This window comes from Leptosomus discolor, chromosome 13 (genome assembly GCF_034619465.1).
Source record: "Leptosomus discolor isolate bLepDis1 chromosome 13, bLepDis1.hap2, whole genome shotgun sequence".
Classification (NCBI taxonomy): domain Eukaryota; kingdom Metazoa; phylum Chordata; class Aves; order Leptosomiformes; family Leptosomidae; genus Leptosomus; species Leptosomus discolor.
The window spans coordinates 2,984,227-3,003,015 of NC_141403.1; the positions used below are offsets into that span (position 1 = coordinate 2,984,227).

An 18,789-nucleotide genomic window follows, 5' to 3' on the forward strand; every position below is an offset into this window, starting at 1 on the left:
AGATTTTGAATAGATAATTACTTTTCATTGATCACTCATTGCTTTTAATGAACGACTTAATTGCTTTAAGGAATAACTAACACCATGTATTGATGATATTAGTTTACTTTAAGGAATAACTAACGCCATGTATTGATGATACTAGTTTACATTGTAGTAAGAAATACACAAAACCTGACTTTTGCTAAGAAACAGCAGCTGCAGGCCTTGCAAAGCAGGTCAGAGCTAAAGCTGCTGCTAATTGGGAAATCGTCCAGCACACAGAACAGGGAGGCAGGAGACAGGGAGTGAAAGTGCCCATTCCTGGCGTGTCTTATCTTAGGGGATGGAACCAGAGAAACTAAGGAATGGGAAGGTGAAGACCCTCCCATCCTCCTTTGTAGATCAGAGATCTTGATCAGCAAGATCACCAATGATTATATGAGTATAGGAATCCTAATGAAGTTAGTTAATGGGGAGGACCAATCATTGTAAATGTCAAAATTCATAGCGGGCATAACACGCATGCTGATGTTAAAATATGTCAAAGACCAGGACTTTGCAGAAAAAGGATATAAAATGCTGAATTTTTTTTACGCAACTTTGAAGCACGTCAGGTGGAGCCACCCCCCGTGCTGCCCAGCGCTGCAGCGAAGCAGCGTCTGCTCCTCTGCGACTGTGGAGACACCACCACGGCCACCGCAAGCCCCCAGGCACGCCAAGGCCACCCGGGGGTGGCACCAGGCCGGGGACCGGAGGCGAGCAACGGGGCCAGCGAGAAGGCAGCACGGAACACACAGCACCAGCACCTGCAGATTGCTGCAATCCCATAAAAAGGAAGGAAAAAAAAAAGGCCACAAGTCCCTACAGTGAATATGGTGTATGTTTTATTCTATTTACAGTACGTCTGTTATAAATATAATACATTTCTTGAAAATCTTGAGTAGATTTTTTTTTTAAAACAGATCAATTGTTATAGTTACATAATAAAGCCAGTGACAATTTAAATGACAGATCTCATGGTTGTGAAATAGTGCGTTCTGTGCTGAGATGAATGAGAAATACTCAAACCAGCTGAAGAAGTTCTTTTCGAAACACCTTAGCTGGGACCTGTGGGTCAAAACCTTGAAAGGTCACCAGTTCCCATCAACATGAAAACTCAAAATTTTTTAAAAGTGAAGAACCAAGAAACAGAAATGGATTCGAGACACCTTATTGAACTTCACAGTAAGGTTGGGATTTATCATGACTAATGGCTTCAGAGAGGAAAAAGCCAGTGAGGGTTTCTTCCTGAACCATATCCTAATACAGCCACAAGTATTAACACACCATGCTGGAAGTTGTGACAGCAGTCAAGCTGCCTTCTTGACAGGGCAGAGGACATACAAATATGTTCAGATTTGGAGTTAAAGAGTATTTTGTGTTATGAATATCTTAATTACCAGAGCAGAAATACATTATAAAAGGATAAACGTATTTTTCAGTCCAACGTGCGTTGCATTGAGAAACAAATCGACAAGTAGTCTGAATATTTTGCTATTTTCTTTCCTACACAATCTTTAGTAACAAGTTAGACGTTTGAGGTGCTATTTCCAAAAACTGCAGCAAAATGTCAGCCAGCAATATAAGAAAGGAATCCCATTTATTTCGTCTTTTAGTGTGATTTTTTTTTTCCTTTCCAGGAAGTGGTCAGATATTATTGATAATAATCAGTGCAGGCATGGAGTTCTGCTGACTCGTTTCAAACAAAGTAACTTGGTCCACTAGCTTGGCAAATACTCTGGGGGTTCCAAGATTGTAGACACCTGTATGAACGAAGCAAGCTTTCAGCTGCAAGCTATAGACCTCCTGGCTTTTCAGTTGAAGCTTATACTGTGTTTGCCCAAGCCACGTAAAAGATCCATGGATTTCTAGTGCTTCCGGGCTGAAAAAGAAGGTGACAAAGTTATTTCGCTGTACCTGAAGCACCCACCCCAGTCTACACGATTCCTTCAACCTCACGCTTTCCCAACACTTGAGGATTCACTGTGTGCCTGTCACTGGCTCCTTACAAAGAGATGCTTGTCTATGCTTTCTGAAAGCTTTTTTTCCAAAAGCCAGGAATTGGAAGCTTAAGTTATCATTCTGGCAGTCTTTGGATGCCACAGTGCCCACCATCAGTCACCTCTGACGGCTTGGAAGTTGCTGAGTGCTTTTCCTGCCTGCGATACTTTCCCTTAAGTCACTGCCTTCCCCAAACACACCGTGCTTGCTTTGTTCCCCACACCCCCCACCTCCCCTTACCTTGAAGGGATTAAGGTGGTTCTAGCAAGACCAAGCTAGGCTTTGAAAGGATAACTGTTGAAATCACAGGTACAGACAGAACTGTGCTTCACATTTTATCAAGGTGCTAAATGCAGCTACAAAAAAAAGCAGCTGTCACGTCTGTACGTCCTCTTTCCTACTACACCTACACGCCCAGAGCACCTAAGGTACCCTGGGGTTTCTTTGTGGATCCCTATATCCACCCGTCAGCTCAGTGTAACTCCAGGTCCTCACTTCTTCACAAACACCTTTCAGTGTTGACTCACACTTCACACACTCCTTCAAAGCAGCTCTCCCCTCGGCTCAGGTGAGCCAGTACAAAACTTTAAACCCTTTCTTCGGTTCCCAATGTACCCTACACAGAACATTAATTATACAGACACATACAATGACGAATCCCAGCGTATTCCCAGCTTTTTGTTAGTAACACCAACAACAGACCCAAGTTGTCACCGTTTCTGGAATCCCCACATAAGGCACTCTTGGGCCTGTCCCACCCACCGAAGTTCAAGCAGACAGTGTGTCCCACAGAGACAGCCAACGTGGATAAACACAGGCTGGTGTGGGGCTGGGAGGTGTGTTTGGGTTTATTTCGGAGGTTTCAAGGCACAGGACTACACTATCCTTCCAGAGACACATCTTGGTGTTACAAAACGCGACCAACCTTGTGAAAACACACCAGATGGGTCAAGAGCTTCCTAATCTTAACTGATCTCTAGAGACAGACTGAAGTCTTCTGTCCTCTATTTCTGAAGCCACTGTATTAGGCCTTGGGCTTTTCACCTCTTAACTGTCTGGGCAGACTGTGGGCAAGAAGCAAGCGCGGCCCATGGCTCAGCCTGCCTCAGCGCCTTCACCCTCTGCCTTCCCTGCACCAAGAACGTTCAGTCAGGGGTCCCACAAAGTCTGTTTTGTGGTAAGCAGATGGAGCAGCATTACATCTGCTGGGGGGTGTCCCAAGTTGTGAAGGAGTTAAATTGCCTTGTTTTAACAGAATTGGCAGAATTAACAATGGTGTCTCGTGGTACTGAATTCCCCCTCCCACCGAATCCTTAGTCAAACGTTCAGAAACCATTCACAAGACATGCCCTCAGCGCTAATATTTTTGGACATAATACTACAGTTCTAACCAAAAAACCAGTCATAAGAATCAGCTGATAAACCCAGGGGCAATCTTAAAGATACCTAAGGCCCTATTACACCTTATACTAAGCCAAATGGCAGGAGGAAGTACTTGTTTAAACTTCCAAAGTTGTTGTCTTCAAATTACTTGGTATTTTAAAAATGAAAACCCAACAACAGATGTTTAAAGTTAAATACAAAGCTCGTATGTCACCAGTTCAAAAGCATTTCCACTTTCCTAGAAAACACTGCAGAGTTTAACTACCTAAGAGTCACAAATCCAGGTCCTGCCTTAGCAATGGTCCGAAGCAGAGTCAAATTGAGCACTCGCTGAAGACTCCCATTTGACTGTATGAAGCCTTTATCACCTTCCATCCTTTCAAAGAAGGCACTGTCAAAAAAAATCCCTTTCTAGATATTCAATTAAAACATTACAATACTCCCCAAAACTAGGGAGCATTCTCAATGAAATACTGTTTTATTGGAGGTGTTCAAAGGACGTACAGACGTGGTGCTCAGGGACAAGGTTTAGTGGTGGGCTTGGTCGTGTTAGGGCTGGACCCCCCTGATGTTCTTAAAGGTCTCTTCCAACCAAAACGATCCTGCGATGAACATTCACACGTTACCTTGTTGTTTTATGCCGCAAATCAATCATTACATCTACAACAGCCTGGGAACAATTGGAAAGTAGGAGAGTGACAGGGACCAGACAGAGGCTGCGGAGAGAAACAGTTGCACAATAAAGGAAGGATGTCTTACTCCGGGCGGCCTGATACTCTCCAACAGTCAAAACAAATGTCAAGTCATATAAAATCAACAGGCACGTGTCTCCTACACAACAGTCAGTGTATGTAGCAGCTTAATCACTTCACATTCCCTACAGTAAGAGCTACTAATTGGAGTAAGCGACATGGGCCCAACTGAGCCAAACGAAGTTACCGCCTTCCTTTGCCCAGCCGAGAAAGCCTAGGCAAAGCATAAATACCTTGGTTTACAGAAGTCATCTGTTGTGACAGGAGACTTTTCAGAATGTCAGATGACACGGTGCACTGTGCTACTGTTCAGCACGTTTTTGTCTAGGTACTTGTCTCCTGCAAAGGAATCGCTGGCATCTGGCCCCAAGTTTTAGTCAGAAGTGCCCAAACAGGAGAGCACATACACACTTGGTGTTAATTTAAGCCTTTATCCCAAAATCGAACCCATACAGTTAGTTGATATTCTGCTTGTTCACAATTAGCACAGCTCTGAAGAATAATGCTGCAGCAGGACAGTCCCCAAGATAGTCGCAGGCAGGTACACAGACTACTGCAGCTGAAACAGCTCTATGAATGCGACGAGTGATTTGTGTCACTGCAGTTCCTTCTCATTGCTTAACAGTTTAAATATCCTAAACTTGACTAACAAGAAAGGAACAATTAGCAACTGTAACAAGTAAGATATGAACTTGTTACTGGAATAACGCCTGCTTTCTAACCGTCATTGAAATATGCCACCTTATAACGCGTTTAAAAGTTAGATTTTTTAAAAAAAGAATGAATCTTTCTTTTGGCAACTTATATTAATCGAAATTTCAGGGAAAAAGGTACCACACAGTAGAGTTCTCAGATGAAACAACTCAAACCCAAATAGGTACCTTTATGTTTCAAATACAGTTCATTTCATGCCTGGAAATGAATCCAGAAGGCTTTGTTCAGATCATCTTAATTCTGAAAGACTCACAGATTTTACAAGCTCCAACTAATTCACTCCAGCAGTCTGCTTTTTGACAGAGGTCGATTCTGACAGTCTTCCAGGACACAAGCCCCAGTGATCTAAACTTACCACCCTTCCTTCTGACACAAGCCAGAACCACGTGCAGCTAATCTTGGCAAGTCAGATGCTGCAGACAGAGCAGTTCTTTTGACTTAAAAAGTACCACTTTCTGCCTAGCTCCTCCTCAGAGTAGTCACACCGTTCACTCTGACACCAAAAAACAAACACAAAGGCAGCAGAGTATTTCTTTTTCCCAGTAAGTTGGATAACATCACTAGTTACTGTGAACTCTGGTATTACAGCCCGTTTCTCTACACGAAACTTCCGTTTCACTGATCAACTGTGGGGCAGCGAGTTTAAGAATTGAGCAGGATTTTACCCCCCCATACCAGACTTGTATCTTTTGTGTAACATAGCATCTCCCAGCAGGATTGATGTCAAATTAACAACGTTTCAAGTTTCTAAAGAAAACGTTGCACAAACCTTTTTTGATGAAAAGAATGACTGAAAGACTCTGGATAGTGAAGACTTGTCTTGATAAGATTAGAAAGCTGCTCTGGTGTTGGTCTTGCAGGTACTGCTGTGTTTTCCGGTCGAAAAAACTTTAAGAGAACCATTTCTGGCAATTCCTGAAACAAAGTCAGACTGACATTTAAAATATTGGCATAAGGTACTGTGCAACACAACAAGAAATCCAGTCACAGAAACTACCATTTTCTATCATGAACTCTCTGGAGTTAGACACAAGCCTACAGCACCATGAGGCTTACAGGTGTTTCCCAAAGAGTTTTGTATTTGAGCGCGCTAGAGGAGGAACTGATACGATTTATCCATCACCATCTTCTGAGACAAGAGATTTCACAGCTGCTTGTGAAAACAGGATCTGCACCAGTTTCACAAAAGCCTGCTGTTGTTGCAGGGGTTTGTTAAGTGTTTGGTTTGGGTTTGGTCCTACGAAAAAGGGACAGCATTTACACAGTCCCCATTCAGCAGCTGTACCTAAAAAAAAAATAGCCATCACCTACCCTGGGAAGCTCCCAACAGGAAAGCCAATAGCCAAGTTTCCCAAAACAGTCCCAAAGTAAAGCAAACAGCAGCTTACAGGAAGGTGCTAACCACGACAGAAGGATTTAACAGCGCAGAGTGTCTGAAAAATTGTAGAGCAAGCTCTCACAGATACAGAAGTCCCCTCGGTCCCCAGCTGAAAGCCCAAGTCAAGCACTGACGCACTACCTGGGATTCACCCCCGCCCTGGGGGCAGAACCCCTCTCTGAAGCAGACTAACTCAGATGACACAGAAATGCAACACCAAACGAGGCAACCGCGCCGCATTTGGTCCAGCATTACAGCACCGCTGCAACTGTCCAGCATCGTCTCAGCTGTTTTGCAAACGGGATTGATTTGGGAAGGGAAGGGGTTGCCTTTCATTATTCCCTTGTGAATCTGTTCTGCAAAAAGTCCACCTTTAGAAGAAAAAAAAAAAGAATTTGCAGCAATAAGTGTGACTAACTACTAAAAGCAAGTGAAAGAAGATTTTTAAAGAGCCACCAGCAAGTCAGGTCGGCGTAACAAAGCAGTACTTTTTGTTTAAGCACACTGGGTTGTACCTTCGAAGTTGAAAAGAAATACTACAGGCAACCAAATCTGACTCAAAAATAACAAACACTGGGCCTTCTGCAAAAATGTATGGACATCTCGGCCACCGTTTGCCTGTGCTGGTAATACTGGGTAGACATCCAATGTTCTACCAAGCTTGCAACTGGATACCTCTTGAAAGGAAGACTCGGGGTTTTAATAAAAGTAATTTGAGAAGAAAAAAAGATATTTGATAGTAAACAATGAAATATATTTTAAGTGATTAATTTGGTATTTCCACCCTACCCTACGGGTATCTAATGATGAAAATTGACACACACTGGCCTCCAGAGAAGAGATTGCAGGTTTTCATTTAAATTATCCTTCCCCTCAAATTACAGTCCAGCAAGCAATTATTCAACGCCCTCGTTAACCACGTACCAACATCCTACACACTGCAGTTCGCCCTGCAGTCAATTACCTGTTCCAAGTCCTCCCAATCAGAATTCCCGAGTATTTTTTTAAAACCCTACAAAAGACAAATACGAAGGTTTATCTCTACAAACAGTCAACAACATCACGAAACGCAGCAGGAACATTTACTGGTGGAACTGCAGAGTGCCGTTCATATTTCAAACCTTTAGTTCTAACGTTACACTTCTACTGAAGGACTGGAAAGCAGCAAGATTAACCAGTTACCATCACAGAGCTAAGCCTTAATTCCAGCCAGCTTCTGGGTGTCAGATTCAGAAGAGATCTCTGTGTCTTCAAGTTCAGATGCTCAGAGCCTAGGTTTTTTGTAAGTGTGCACCTAGAGCAAAGGCTAAGACACGACATTTAGTACATGACTCTCATTACTTAATGCTTCAGGAGAGAATTAAGCACTTCCAAATGGTAAACCAAGAAGATGGAATAGACTGGTTTGGGTTGGAAGGGACCTTAAAGACCATCCTGTTCCAAGCCTGGTGGTTTTGGTATCACCTCTGAAATGAAACACTGCCAGAAAGCCCACATCCCTACTGTATGCTTTTTCACGGACTTTACTTTGGGCTAGTGCTGGTCTAAACCCACAGGACCGAATGAGCAACCAGAAACAGATCAGTTCTGCCTGGAAGGTATCCATTTAGGGCCTTACAAGACCACGATGAACACAGAGGGCTGTACATGGCCACAGTATCTTAAAAAAAAAGTGCACCTGACCTGAAACACACTCCTACACACTTGACCTCATCTGGACTTGGGTCAAAACCAAGCTCACACTCGCATGCTCACGTGTTTCAGAATTACCCCCAACACGCCAGCGTGCCCAAGCGACCAGCCTCTGCTCGACAGCTTCTCACCTTCCATCGGTGCCAAGGCTTTGCCAACCAGAAGCGTGGCAGATGCCCCAGCCCCATGCTACTACTGCCATCCCACCATAACACACCGTGCTTTCCCTTGGGAAGCTTTTGGATTGAATCCACCAGATTAGAAGAATACGGGAGACAGCAATAAGAAATAATATTGATTAACAGCACTGGCTGTGAACAGATGTTTAAAGTATTTGGAGTTTTTGTGCTTTTCCTAAGTTAGAGAGGCCAAGAAAAGAGACACAACAGCTGTATTCCTGATGCAGTCACAAGCTGATCTTCAGCTAAAACAACCTGATTCCTGAAAGCAAGTTTCAGAAGGGAAAGGGAACCCACAGCAGTATTGTTGTCAAAAAAACAACAGCCATTAGTTACAAATACCCAGCCAGTTTTTATTGGTGAGGTTTCAATACTTGACTCAAACAGCTACTGCCAACACATCTGTTCAGACCTGTTTGCTTCACTAACACCTTGTGTGATTTATTCTTCAAACACTGTTGCTAGTGACTGTAACGTATCGCTTTGTGGCACCTTTTGTGTTTCTGATTCAAGGAAATAAAACTATATTTAGCATTTCCCCCCTACCTTTAGCAAAAGGCCACTTATCAAAAATACAAGGAGAGAAAGGACAGGAAGACAAACATTTTTCACATTATTCAGAGAGCTGATTCAGACGTGAAACAAAAAAAATGCTTCAACAATCAATAGTCTAAGTGTTCTTTCAGCATACTATGTGTTATGATTCCAAACAAAGATGTAAGTAGTTCACATCACCTGGTAAGCCCAGTGTCCAGTAACCTACTCTCAAAAGCAGGCTATCTCAACAAATAAACACTGTCATGTTAACAAAAACATCTGTACTAATGACAGAAAACCATTAAGTGTTAAAGCCACAGTTACCATTGCCTTGGTTAGAAAGAAAAAAGTTTACAATTCACAATTCTATTTTGAACAGACAGGGAAGAAAAGGAAGCACCTGCATTTGAATATAGAAGTAAAATTCACACAGAGTTTTACTGTTATTTTCTTTCTTTTTATGTGGGTACATACAGAAAAAGATTTTAAGCCTCCCCCAAGCCCCACTATCGTGTGTTTTATAGAAACCAGATCTTTTATCTGGATTTCAGCGAATGCTAGGGCAAGGTACACTTGGAATAATCGCCTCCTGCTGTCTGTTCCCCACCTCTGCTGTACGCATTACGTGCTCCACAAGGAACCCCCTGCCCTTGCATCTCAGCCAGCAGCCTAACAGCTTAGCTTATGCTCAAGCCCGATGATAAAGATGGCTTTGTAACAGTGCACCCAACTACCAAGCTGCCAGCATCTGCTGGAAGAACCTGAGAAACACAAAACAGTGCCAACGAATACAGATCTACTGCTCTGCTACTACAGCGCTTCACTACAGCTTTGCTTCCCAGAACAGCTCAAACTAAATCTGTAAAAGCTGGCAAAGAATTAGTCCGAGATACGCCACAACTGGCAGAGCAGCAGAAGCCAGCCAGTGCACAGAATTTAAGCAAAATAGAAAGCAAGCTATCTGGATTTGTTCGATACAGTTATTTGATGAATTCAGCTATGGTTTGACAATCGTTGACAAAGATTTCACAAAGGGCTAAAAAAAAATAATAATAAAAGGGGTGCAGAAAGAAACCTTGTTTGTGTTTTCTCCATGTCTATTGTGCAACTGTTCTTGGTTGGGGATGGCTGTGACAGACAAAAAATTCCCTTGCTGGCTGCAGCAGCATGAAGGAGAAGCGGTTCAAGTCCAGAAGAAAGTCGCTGAAGAGCAGCAAATAGAACAGAGCAAGAAGGCAGGGAGCAGACTCCTGCATCCTAGGGGACTCCCTGCTTAGAATCTGCAAATTTATGTTCAGATCTGAGCAGCCCTTTATCATTTGAGGACTAAAGCACACATCTCCATCTCCCTCTGCTGTCTGGAACACAGAAAACAACTGACTACTTTACCATCAGCACGAAACATTCAGGAACAGTCTAGAGTTTCCAACCCTGTTTATGGCTTAAGAGAGTAAATACAGACTTACAAGGCAAACTATTTAAGTGTTACATCGTAAGTCTCAACACTACATACTGAAAATGTTTAAGTTAGAAGTAACGTTTGGGTTTGGGATCCCCCGGCTTTTCACTGCTTGTGTAACACAAGAACAAGATAATTCAAAGATGATATGAGATCCTTAATAGATTTATTATCTTCTCTACCTAGCCTCATTTAACCCTATTTTGGAGATTCTATTCACTCCACATTTAAGAATTAAAAAAAGTAACCTGCTGCAGTCTCAAATAGCTTCATTTGTTATACCTCACCTTCCGTCTCAGAGGGGTTTATCTACTCTCCTCACAGTATAAGGCACCAGTTTCAAAAAAAAAAAAAGTACATGAGCATACAAAACTTCTCAATCCTTGACAGTCCCGAGACTACAAGCTCTTAAAATCCAAGCTAAATCTGGGCTTTGGTTGCCATGAGGACGTAGAATTCACACATTAGAAACAACCACCATCACTGCTGTACAAGGTTTCAGCTGCATCACAACACAGATGCATTTTCACTTCCAACCAAGGCACTGAATGCTTCAAAGGAACTGTGTTCCTTGTGCTGGAGAAAGTGAATACAGTAATCAGTGTAACAGCTAATAATAGTAATAGATGAGAAACAGATTATAGACAGAAAGTGCTAATATAGCAGCATGTATTCCTCAAAACGAACTGAGGGTACACCAGGACCCTCCCTGGTGCTGGTGGCAGGATTCATTTCTTTTAGTTTGATACTGAATTGATGGAGACAACCAGAGCTCCAGTGCATTCAACCAGAAATGTAAGTTTCTACCCCAGCACAGTCAGTCATTTATTTTGGGATGCAGATTGATTCATCCCTACTACTTCTCTCCCCACCCATTTGCTAGAACCAGACCTCAATGAGGTCAGAAGGGAAGTCCACAGTGGTTTCTCTCCTAACTTTACAGTTTACAGTGTGATCTACCATTCTACACACACCTTAAGACAGGAAAGATAATACCAGAGTGGGCAGCTGTCGGACTAATACAGCTCAGGATTGCTGCGCACAACTTGAGCCCACATGTGCAAAGGCTTTTTGGGGTGGGGGGTGTTAATTGAAAAAAAAAAATCACCTTCAGACATCAGAACTTAAGATTTTCCTCTTTTTCAGTAGCAATGAACACCAGCCCGCTTAGCTCAATCTACATGCCGCTTTCAACCTATTCCCATCTATTTCATAATGCACAGAGCTAAATGGAAAAATCATCTTAATGTACAAATACTTAAAGGCTTACGAACCAAAGCCAAGGCACAGCTTGCAAGTAATTCACTACTTAACGTTATAGCACGGTATTTATGGAAGGCACATTCGTCCCACATTGTTTTCTTAACAAAATTAGCATATAGCACTATCTGCTGCAACTTTGAGTAAGAGCTCACTAAAAACTACGTGATGTTGGCAACATTGGTAAAAACATAAGGAGAACGGCCCCAAAGCAAGAAGGAACAGCAGCGTGCTGCTCAGCAGAAGACTGAAGTACAGACTTGTTTGGTTTGCACATTAGTCTTCGCACCAGCACGTGTGTTTTTACAGGAAACTTATCTACAGCTTCCATAGCTGTTACTGATTCATGTACCAGGGGACACACACCAGTTCCTTACAGATATTATTTCCTCTGAACAATCAAACAGGCTATAAAACTTCAAAGTGAAACGATATGCTACTAATTGATCGATTCCAATGGAGCTTTCAACGTCTTTTTAGTTGCTCCAGCGTTTCTGCTGTGCCAACATTCTACACTAGAGGTCTTCACTTCAGTTGTGTACAACAGTCACACTTATAAAATTTATTTTGTAACACTCAAAAATACTCCCACCACTTTAGTATTAACTCGTTCATGAAATAATCGTTAACTTTGACTTAATACCATTAATAAGCTCCTAGTTCTACCCCGAAATACCACAGAGCAGTTTACTCCAACAACTGCATAGCGGTGTAATTTGTATATTGCTCTTCTCATCTTTAAACTGAGCCTAGCTATTTCAAAAGCTGAAGCAAGTCTGAATTACTTAGGAGTAAGACACACCTGACATTAGATTCTACACAGGCACCCAAAGCGATTCCACTTATTTACAAGAAAACACATCACGTCTATTTTGGGAAAGAAGCAATTGTAATGGAAAACTTCATATTACATTACCTGCTTCTGAGGGAATGAAAAAGCCTCCTTCCCAACTGTATTAAGGGCAACATGATGCTGGCCTTCCAAAATAAGCTGCTTGCTGTCTTCCACAACATATGCCTACAGAATATAACGCAAAGACATTAGCAGACCAGAAGTTATCAGAAGCTTCACAATACAGAATTACTGACTTTCCCCCTTCCTAGTGGAAGATGCTGTACTGTTCAAAACCTAAAGGCTATCGTGTCCGGGTTTTTTTTTAATGTGTATTTTTAATTTTGCAAGCACAGACAGCAGCTGAAGTTTAGACTGCCAATTTCCACTACTTCATATTTGCATTCTGGTAAATGAGATCCTCAAGTCAGATTGGGTCACTCTTGTTAACGCTCACTTTTATCACAGAACTGTCAATCTCTTCGTTCAAGACTTCAGAATTTTCTCTTTTAAGAGGAGAACTTGTAAGAACTAGATGCATCCAGAGTAATGTAAAGCCACTTCAGCATACTTATTACAGTAACAGCTATTAAGACTGTCTTTTTAGCTCATTTTCCTGTTTCCAGAAATGAATTTTGCACGAGGACACTTGGAAGGCCAGGATGCCGTGTTAGAATTACTTTCTAAGAGTCACATTTCACAGCCAAATTACCACAAAGGCCACAACCACACCTACCTTCCACAGCACAACAACGTTCAAATCAACTTCGCTGCACCTTTGTATCAATCTGACTGTCTCATCCAAGGATTGTTTCGCAGCCCTTTGGGATGTGTGAGTATGAGATTGCACGTGCGTTCTTTTAAACTCAGAGGACAAGCTTTGAAAAAAAAAGTCTGCACAAGGACTGGCTGAACTTATTATCTGCAATAAAAAAAAGGCAAGAAAGAGTGCTCTGAGAACAGGATGCAAGCTGACACGAGTTACTCTGACAGGGCTCATCACGCGAGTATTTCAGTTCCACGACCTCGCTTTGCAAACCTACAGGATGCCACACCACTTGGTTTCCACGCTTGCCCTGTCAGAGATCAGCCCTTCCTAACGAGCCATCTAAGGGAACACGGGGGAACAGAGCTATAGATTATTGACCTAAAACTACAAATACCAAACCTGGAAGTAAGGGCTTTGATGACTACCACCAGACAGCCTGCTGGGATCTATCAGGTGGAGTGGAGAGAGCTGAAGTGTCCAGCTAGCACAGATTCACTCACACCAAGCCCTTGTTGCCTGTTAACGTTTCCTTCAGGTTGGTCAGTTATTTATCAGACAGGAACACGCATTTTGCTAGCCACGGCAAGTAGATTGCACAGCACATTCCCCACGCAGGAGAGGCACAGCCAGAAGCACTGTGCTGTTTATCGAGTTTGTCATCATTTGTGCTGGGCTTTTGCAACATCAAAAGCTTGATAAGGGGACAGCGGTTTTAAGACCGACAGCAATGACGCTTGGAGACAGCAGGGTGAGGAGGAAACTTGAGCTTCCTAACCCCTCCCTCAAAAACATTAGCCTTTCCAGAATATGCTGTCACAGAGCAAACAATCTGCTTTTGGAGTAACTGTCTCGAAGGGAGGACTGCCTCCCCATCCCCCCACCAGACAGCACTTTTGTACAAGAAAGCTGAAGTTCACGCAGCTCATCCAACTTCAAATGTGCAAAGAGGGATCCTCTACCTCAGATTTGTAGTCCTAACTTCAATTTATATGGCTCTAAAATGAAAACGGCAGCGAGTAGGTTTTCTTTGGCTTTTAAAAGCCGGATGCATATATGGAAAATGTACACGCAGCATAAAAGGAGCAATCTGACATCCAGATAACTAAATCCACTCTGCTAGGGTACATTTCTGATCTGATGCAAGTGGCCTACTTTCCTCAGGTTCTGGAAAAGCAATCGCTGCACTAAAATCATTTGTTAAAAGGGTTTTTCTTCAGACAATGCCTGTATGCTTAAAAAGATTAAGAAAGCATAGTCGTCTAGAATCTTAAAGAAGAATCAAAGAAACAGACTCCTTGAACTGACCAACATACATTAGCAGTTTTGAAATTCTGATACCTACATCTATTAGAGGTTTCCAGATTATTTTTAGAATAAGCTACAATTAGAATTTTTAACTTATCTTCGTAAAATATAATCAAGAAAAAACAAACAATAAAACCAGAATCTGTTACCCACAGAGCTCTGCTAGAAAACTAGAGGGCTGAGAAATACCCAAAGGAACAGCTCTGAAGAGTTGGAAAGCAAGGAAAAACATTAACAAAAAAGTTAGCACTGCAATATCCTCCCAAAGTAGTTCAGCTGTGGAGTTGGGAACTGAAAACTCCTGACTACCCACTAGCCTAGGCTACCTGACCTGCTCTTTTTAAAAAAAAAAAAACAAAGAGAGCTGACCCAGAAGACCAGTCGTTTTTGACGTGCAAAACAACTTCCCAACTAGGAAAGCACTGTTCCCATTTTTAAAATTTAAGAGGCTTTCATGAGGATACCTTGCACAAGACAATATGCAGTTGTACCAGTTCACCTACCTGTTCATTTCCAAAGACAATGTCTGCAAATGTGTAATTTTCTAAGGGATAAAAAGAGAAGGCATTGTTTCAGCATCACGAGAAGTCACAGCTGCAGCACACAGCACCCAAACAGTATTTTCTTCAAAGTTACCACACTCAGGAGAGAACCTACCTTCTGAGTTTTTGCACCTTACTGCTTTAAAGCATAACTTCGCTCTCTCTCTGCTAGCAAGTTTAGTATCTGAAAGAGAAAGATTGAAAGACTTTTTCCCACCTCAGCATAACCGGAGCCCCTCCTCATTAGCCAAAAATCAGCCTTTAAAATTCACAAGTAAGAAACACACAGATGATACTCAAGAAGCAGGACTAATCAAGCAAAGCAAGTGCATGGTAGTAAAGGAGATGCATCTTTTGCTGACCCCTTCCATCTACTCAAGCAGGAAGTGAGCCACCACACAAAGGAGATACAGAGAGAGAAAGAAGGAACAGAAGACGAAAGTTTCAGTTTATCTGACTGGTTCACCCTCAATATTAATGCCAGAGGAATACATGCCTAGACTAACTTAAGTACATAAAATGTCAGCATTCAAGTAAAGCTAGCATCTGTTATTTATCTAACAGCACTTTTTTTTTTTCCCCTGGGATCCTTAGCTTTTTCAAAAATTAGCAGGTTGTATTAGCCAAGGCAGGATACAGCACTAGCAATTCTGGTCTAGTTCTAACAACTGACTAGAGCACTTGTCAAACACTCTGTTGATCAGTTAAATTTAACACGGATATAAATAACTAAAAGTAAAGGAACACTGAAACATTTATCGGGAGGCAAGTTACCAGCCAACCCAGACACGGGTTTCTCTACATCACAGAAATAATTTACCTCCAAGTTAAGCCCATTTTTAAAACTAATGAAGTCTGAAAGTTATCTGACAACGCACTTTTCTTGAAACTCTAACAAAAGAAGGGCTGTAGTATGTTTGAAAGAGACATAAAAGTTTTTAGAAATTAATTATTCTGAAAGCCAAATTCAACTCTCTAAGATTCTTTTAACTGTTCTTGTCAGGCAGAAGCTAGACTTGCCATCCTTTTGGTGATCAAGATACTCACCTTTGTCTTCAGAGGCGTTAACGGATTTTTGAAGCTTCCAGTGTTTGCTATTACTTGAAACTTGCACTATATGAAACTCTTTAACGCCAGTCTCGCTCTAAGGAAGAAACAAAAATCACGTCAAATAAGACCAATCACAACTGTGATGTTCTACATCGCAGAGTAAGTGTTCCTTGCAAGGTGGCACTGTTAGAACCTTAATTTAACTCATTATTCACAGCATCCATGATGCAGTACTAAGGGGAGACAAGAAGAGACTTAAGGCCCACTGCAACATAAAACAGCAGTCCCAGCTGACAGCAGCTTCCAGTTCCAGTAAACAGAGCCACACGAAGAGGAAACAAAGATCCCCCCGAAAAAACACCGGCAAGCTAGTACTTTAGATTAAAACTACTATAATAAAACATAGACTTTTAACTCCAATGCAGAACACTGTCCACAAGGCCAACTAGTTTCTAAGATTACTTTAGGAACATTGCTAGGTCATAAATCCCTGATATTGAAGAATTTTTATTTTTATTTTTTTACATATGCGCACAAGGAAAAGTAGCTTTTGGGGCTGGTTTCCCCTCTCGGAAAGGGTGAGGTGGCAGGGGAAAACTGAGTCGCACACAATGCCATCTGTTAACTCAGTACTGTATAAAACATTCCTTCCTCCTCTAAGGAGCAAGGGACAATATTCACTTTAGTAGCTGAAGAAAAAAACATCTTTAAAACAAAATGACTAATCAGGGATTCCACCACCAGCAAAGCAGCTGGGCGTTCTATAAACAGGATTCAATTACCTTGCCTTGTGGCTGAAAAAATGGGAGCGGCTTTACCAAAAAACTGAGTAAGTTTAAACCAGCGTGGTACAAAAAATTGAAGTATTTTCATCTGCTTTGCTAAGTCAAGAGATCACAACAGACATACCTGTATTTGGGTTATATTTGCAAAAATGTCTTTTAGAGTTTGGCAATAAATTTAAACACCGAAGCTTCCTTCAAGTTGGAGCTTGTATTTTGACTTCACATCACCACTAAATTCTACCAGTGTTTTCACTGAAAGGTTGTGGAGGGCACAAGTTGTCTAATTCAGAACTACCTTGGAAGTTGTGATCATCAGGAACATTCATGAATGTTGAATAAATCTTCCCAAAAGAAAAAGACTGAACTACAGTACTGGAATTTGCTTAGGATAGAGATAGTTACAGCAGACTTCCAGAGAGTCGAGATATAACTTAATGTTAGGACTCTCTTTCCAAGGGTAACTGTAAGGGTCATATATGCACAGTTTACTTAGTGTCTGCAAAGCAGTGGTAAAAAAAAACCTTTTACTGAAGTCTTTGTTCTACTGGTGACACACACCCGCTGAGCTTTAAAACAGTATTATTTTTAATAAGAAGAACTTACGGTATTGATATTTTCTACATCCACAAACACCAAGAGATTGTCCCCTCTGCCTTCTTCATCAAGGGCGTTACTCCTGCAGACAGTAGCTCGAATGTGCAGAGAGCGGCTAGTACAAATAACTGCAGTGTGCCTTAATACTCTATGACTAGGAAAGAGGGGGGAAGAAAGAAAAAAGGACATTGTTAACAACAAGACTGCTGTTCAGAACCTGTCATCAAGAAGTTCAGGTTTTATATTTGCCATCCATATTAAGGCCATTAGACAATTTATTCCTTTCACCCACCAGACACACACTTGTCTTTTGAGCTTCCTATCAAAATTGTATTGTTTTTAACAACCGTGCTGCGTGGGCAGGTGCTGCTCAAACCAGTCTCTTAACCAGTCTGAAACGCTGGAGAAAAAGTTCATTTGTTACCATGATGAAAATACATCAGAAATATTTCAGATGTAAAACAACTGGCACAAAGCAAACAGGCATGTATTGGCACAGGGATATCATTAAGCTATTTAATGCCACCACACGCTTTGGAGAAATAGAGGTTTGAGTAAATAAACCATAAAAGGCCCGCTAGTTAGTCACATCTCATGCATAAACATTTACTGAAAAGCATTTAGGCAGAAAACCACTGCATTCAGCAAATTCCCTTGAACTGAGAATCTTAAAAAGTTTACTTCTAGAACCATCACTACTCCGCCTTTTTCCAGACATGCTCAGCCTCCAGGCTAGCAAGCCCTTTGCAAGAGTTATCTTCCTGTTTTTCTAAAGATAAGCAAACTTCCATTTGTGGACACCATCAAAACACATGAGCTTTTTCCACATAGCAGCTCTGTGGAAATATTACCAGAACTTCCACTTAGAAACATTAGGGGCACATAAAAGTTCGATATGCATTACCTACTAAATAGGCTGAAACATCAGGCAATACTTGTTTGGGGAGGGGAAACCCATCAGTGGTTTCCTAAATTCTACTTCACATAAGTTTATTCTGTACATTGTGATGTTAACAGTTTTGCAGTTTATCTTCAGACAGATATACAGATGTCTGTACGGCTTTCAAGTGGCACAAATTAAGTCATTTTTTAAAACCCGAAATCTATGCTCAGTCTACAAAGGAGTACTGTGAAACAGCATCACATCGCGTAAGCTCCCCTTGAAACTTCACAGCAGGGAACAAATACATTTCCCAAACAACCATCTTCCATCTCAAACACCTTACTTTGTGAAGGCTGTGAGCTCAGAGGAGAAGAGTTCTGTTCTTAAAAAGGAAGAAAAAGATAACTGCATTGTAGGGGGACAAATTCCCTAGTCCTACAGACCAGCTTCAAGCCAAAGGAAGAGTTAACTGTGGCATTTCAGAAGCTACAGAAAAATCCAAACAAAGGCTGCATTTGCACAACTTTTAGCTCGGTTTCAAGGACATGCTGCTGATCCACTCTCTTGACCATCTTCAGCTCACTCTGCTTCGGTTTACGTTACGGAGCAGTCTCACAGCACGTGAGCTCGGCTTCTCTCTCAGAACAAGCCTG

General features: G+C 41.7%; 1 protein-coding gene across 4 annotated transcripts in view; it reads right to left on the reverse strand.

Annotated features, from left to right (window-relative positions):
• Positions 1 to 853: 853 nt before the first annotated feature.
• The window catches only part of TRAPPC8 (trafficking protein particle complex subunit 8), a 53,733-nt gene continuing 35,797 nt past the window's right edge, over positions 854 to 18,789 (reverse strand). For 2 of the 4 annotated variants that reach the window (XM_086472484.1, XM_086472486.1), the window contains 9 exons: positions 17,263 to 17,407; positions 15,872 to 15,968; positions 14,940 to 15,008; positions 14,786 to 14,826; positions 12,945 to 13,130; positions 12,293 to 12,394; positions 5,641 to 5,786; positions 4,032 to 4,121; positions 854 to 1,903 (listed from right to left, as the gene is read on the reverse strand). In XM_086472484.1, the coding sequence (XP_086328610.1) occupies positions 1,669 to 1,903; positions 4,032 to 4,121; positions 5,641 to 5,786; positions 12,293 to 12,394; positions 12,945 to 13,130; positions 14,786 to 14,826; positions 14,940 to 15,008; positions 15,872 to 15,968; positions 17,263 to 17,407 (1,111 nt within the window). In that variant the 3' untranslated portion in view covers positions 854 to 1,668. Of the gene's footprint in view, positions 1,904 to 4,031; positions 4,122 to 5,640; positions 5,787 to 7,213; positions 7,262 to 12,292; positions 12,395 to 12,944; positions 13,131 to 14,785; positions 14,827 to 14,918; positions 15,009 to 15,871; positions 15,969 to 17,262; positions 17,408 to 18,789 lie in introns of all 4 variants that reach the window. The other 2 variants (XM_086472483.1, XM_086472485.1) reach the window with 2 other exon arrangements.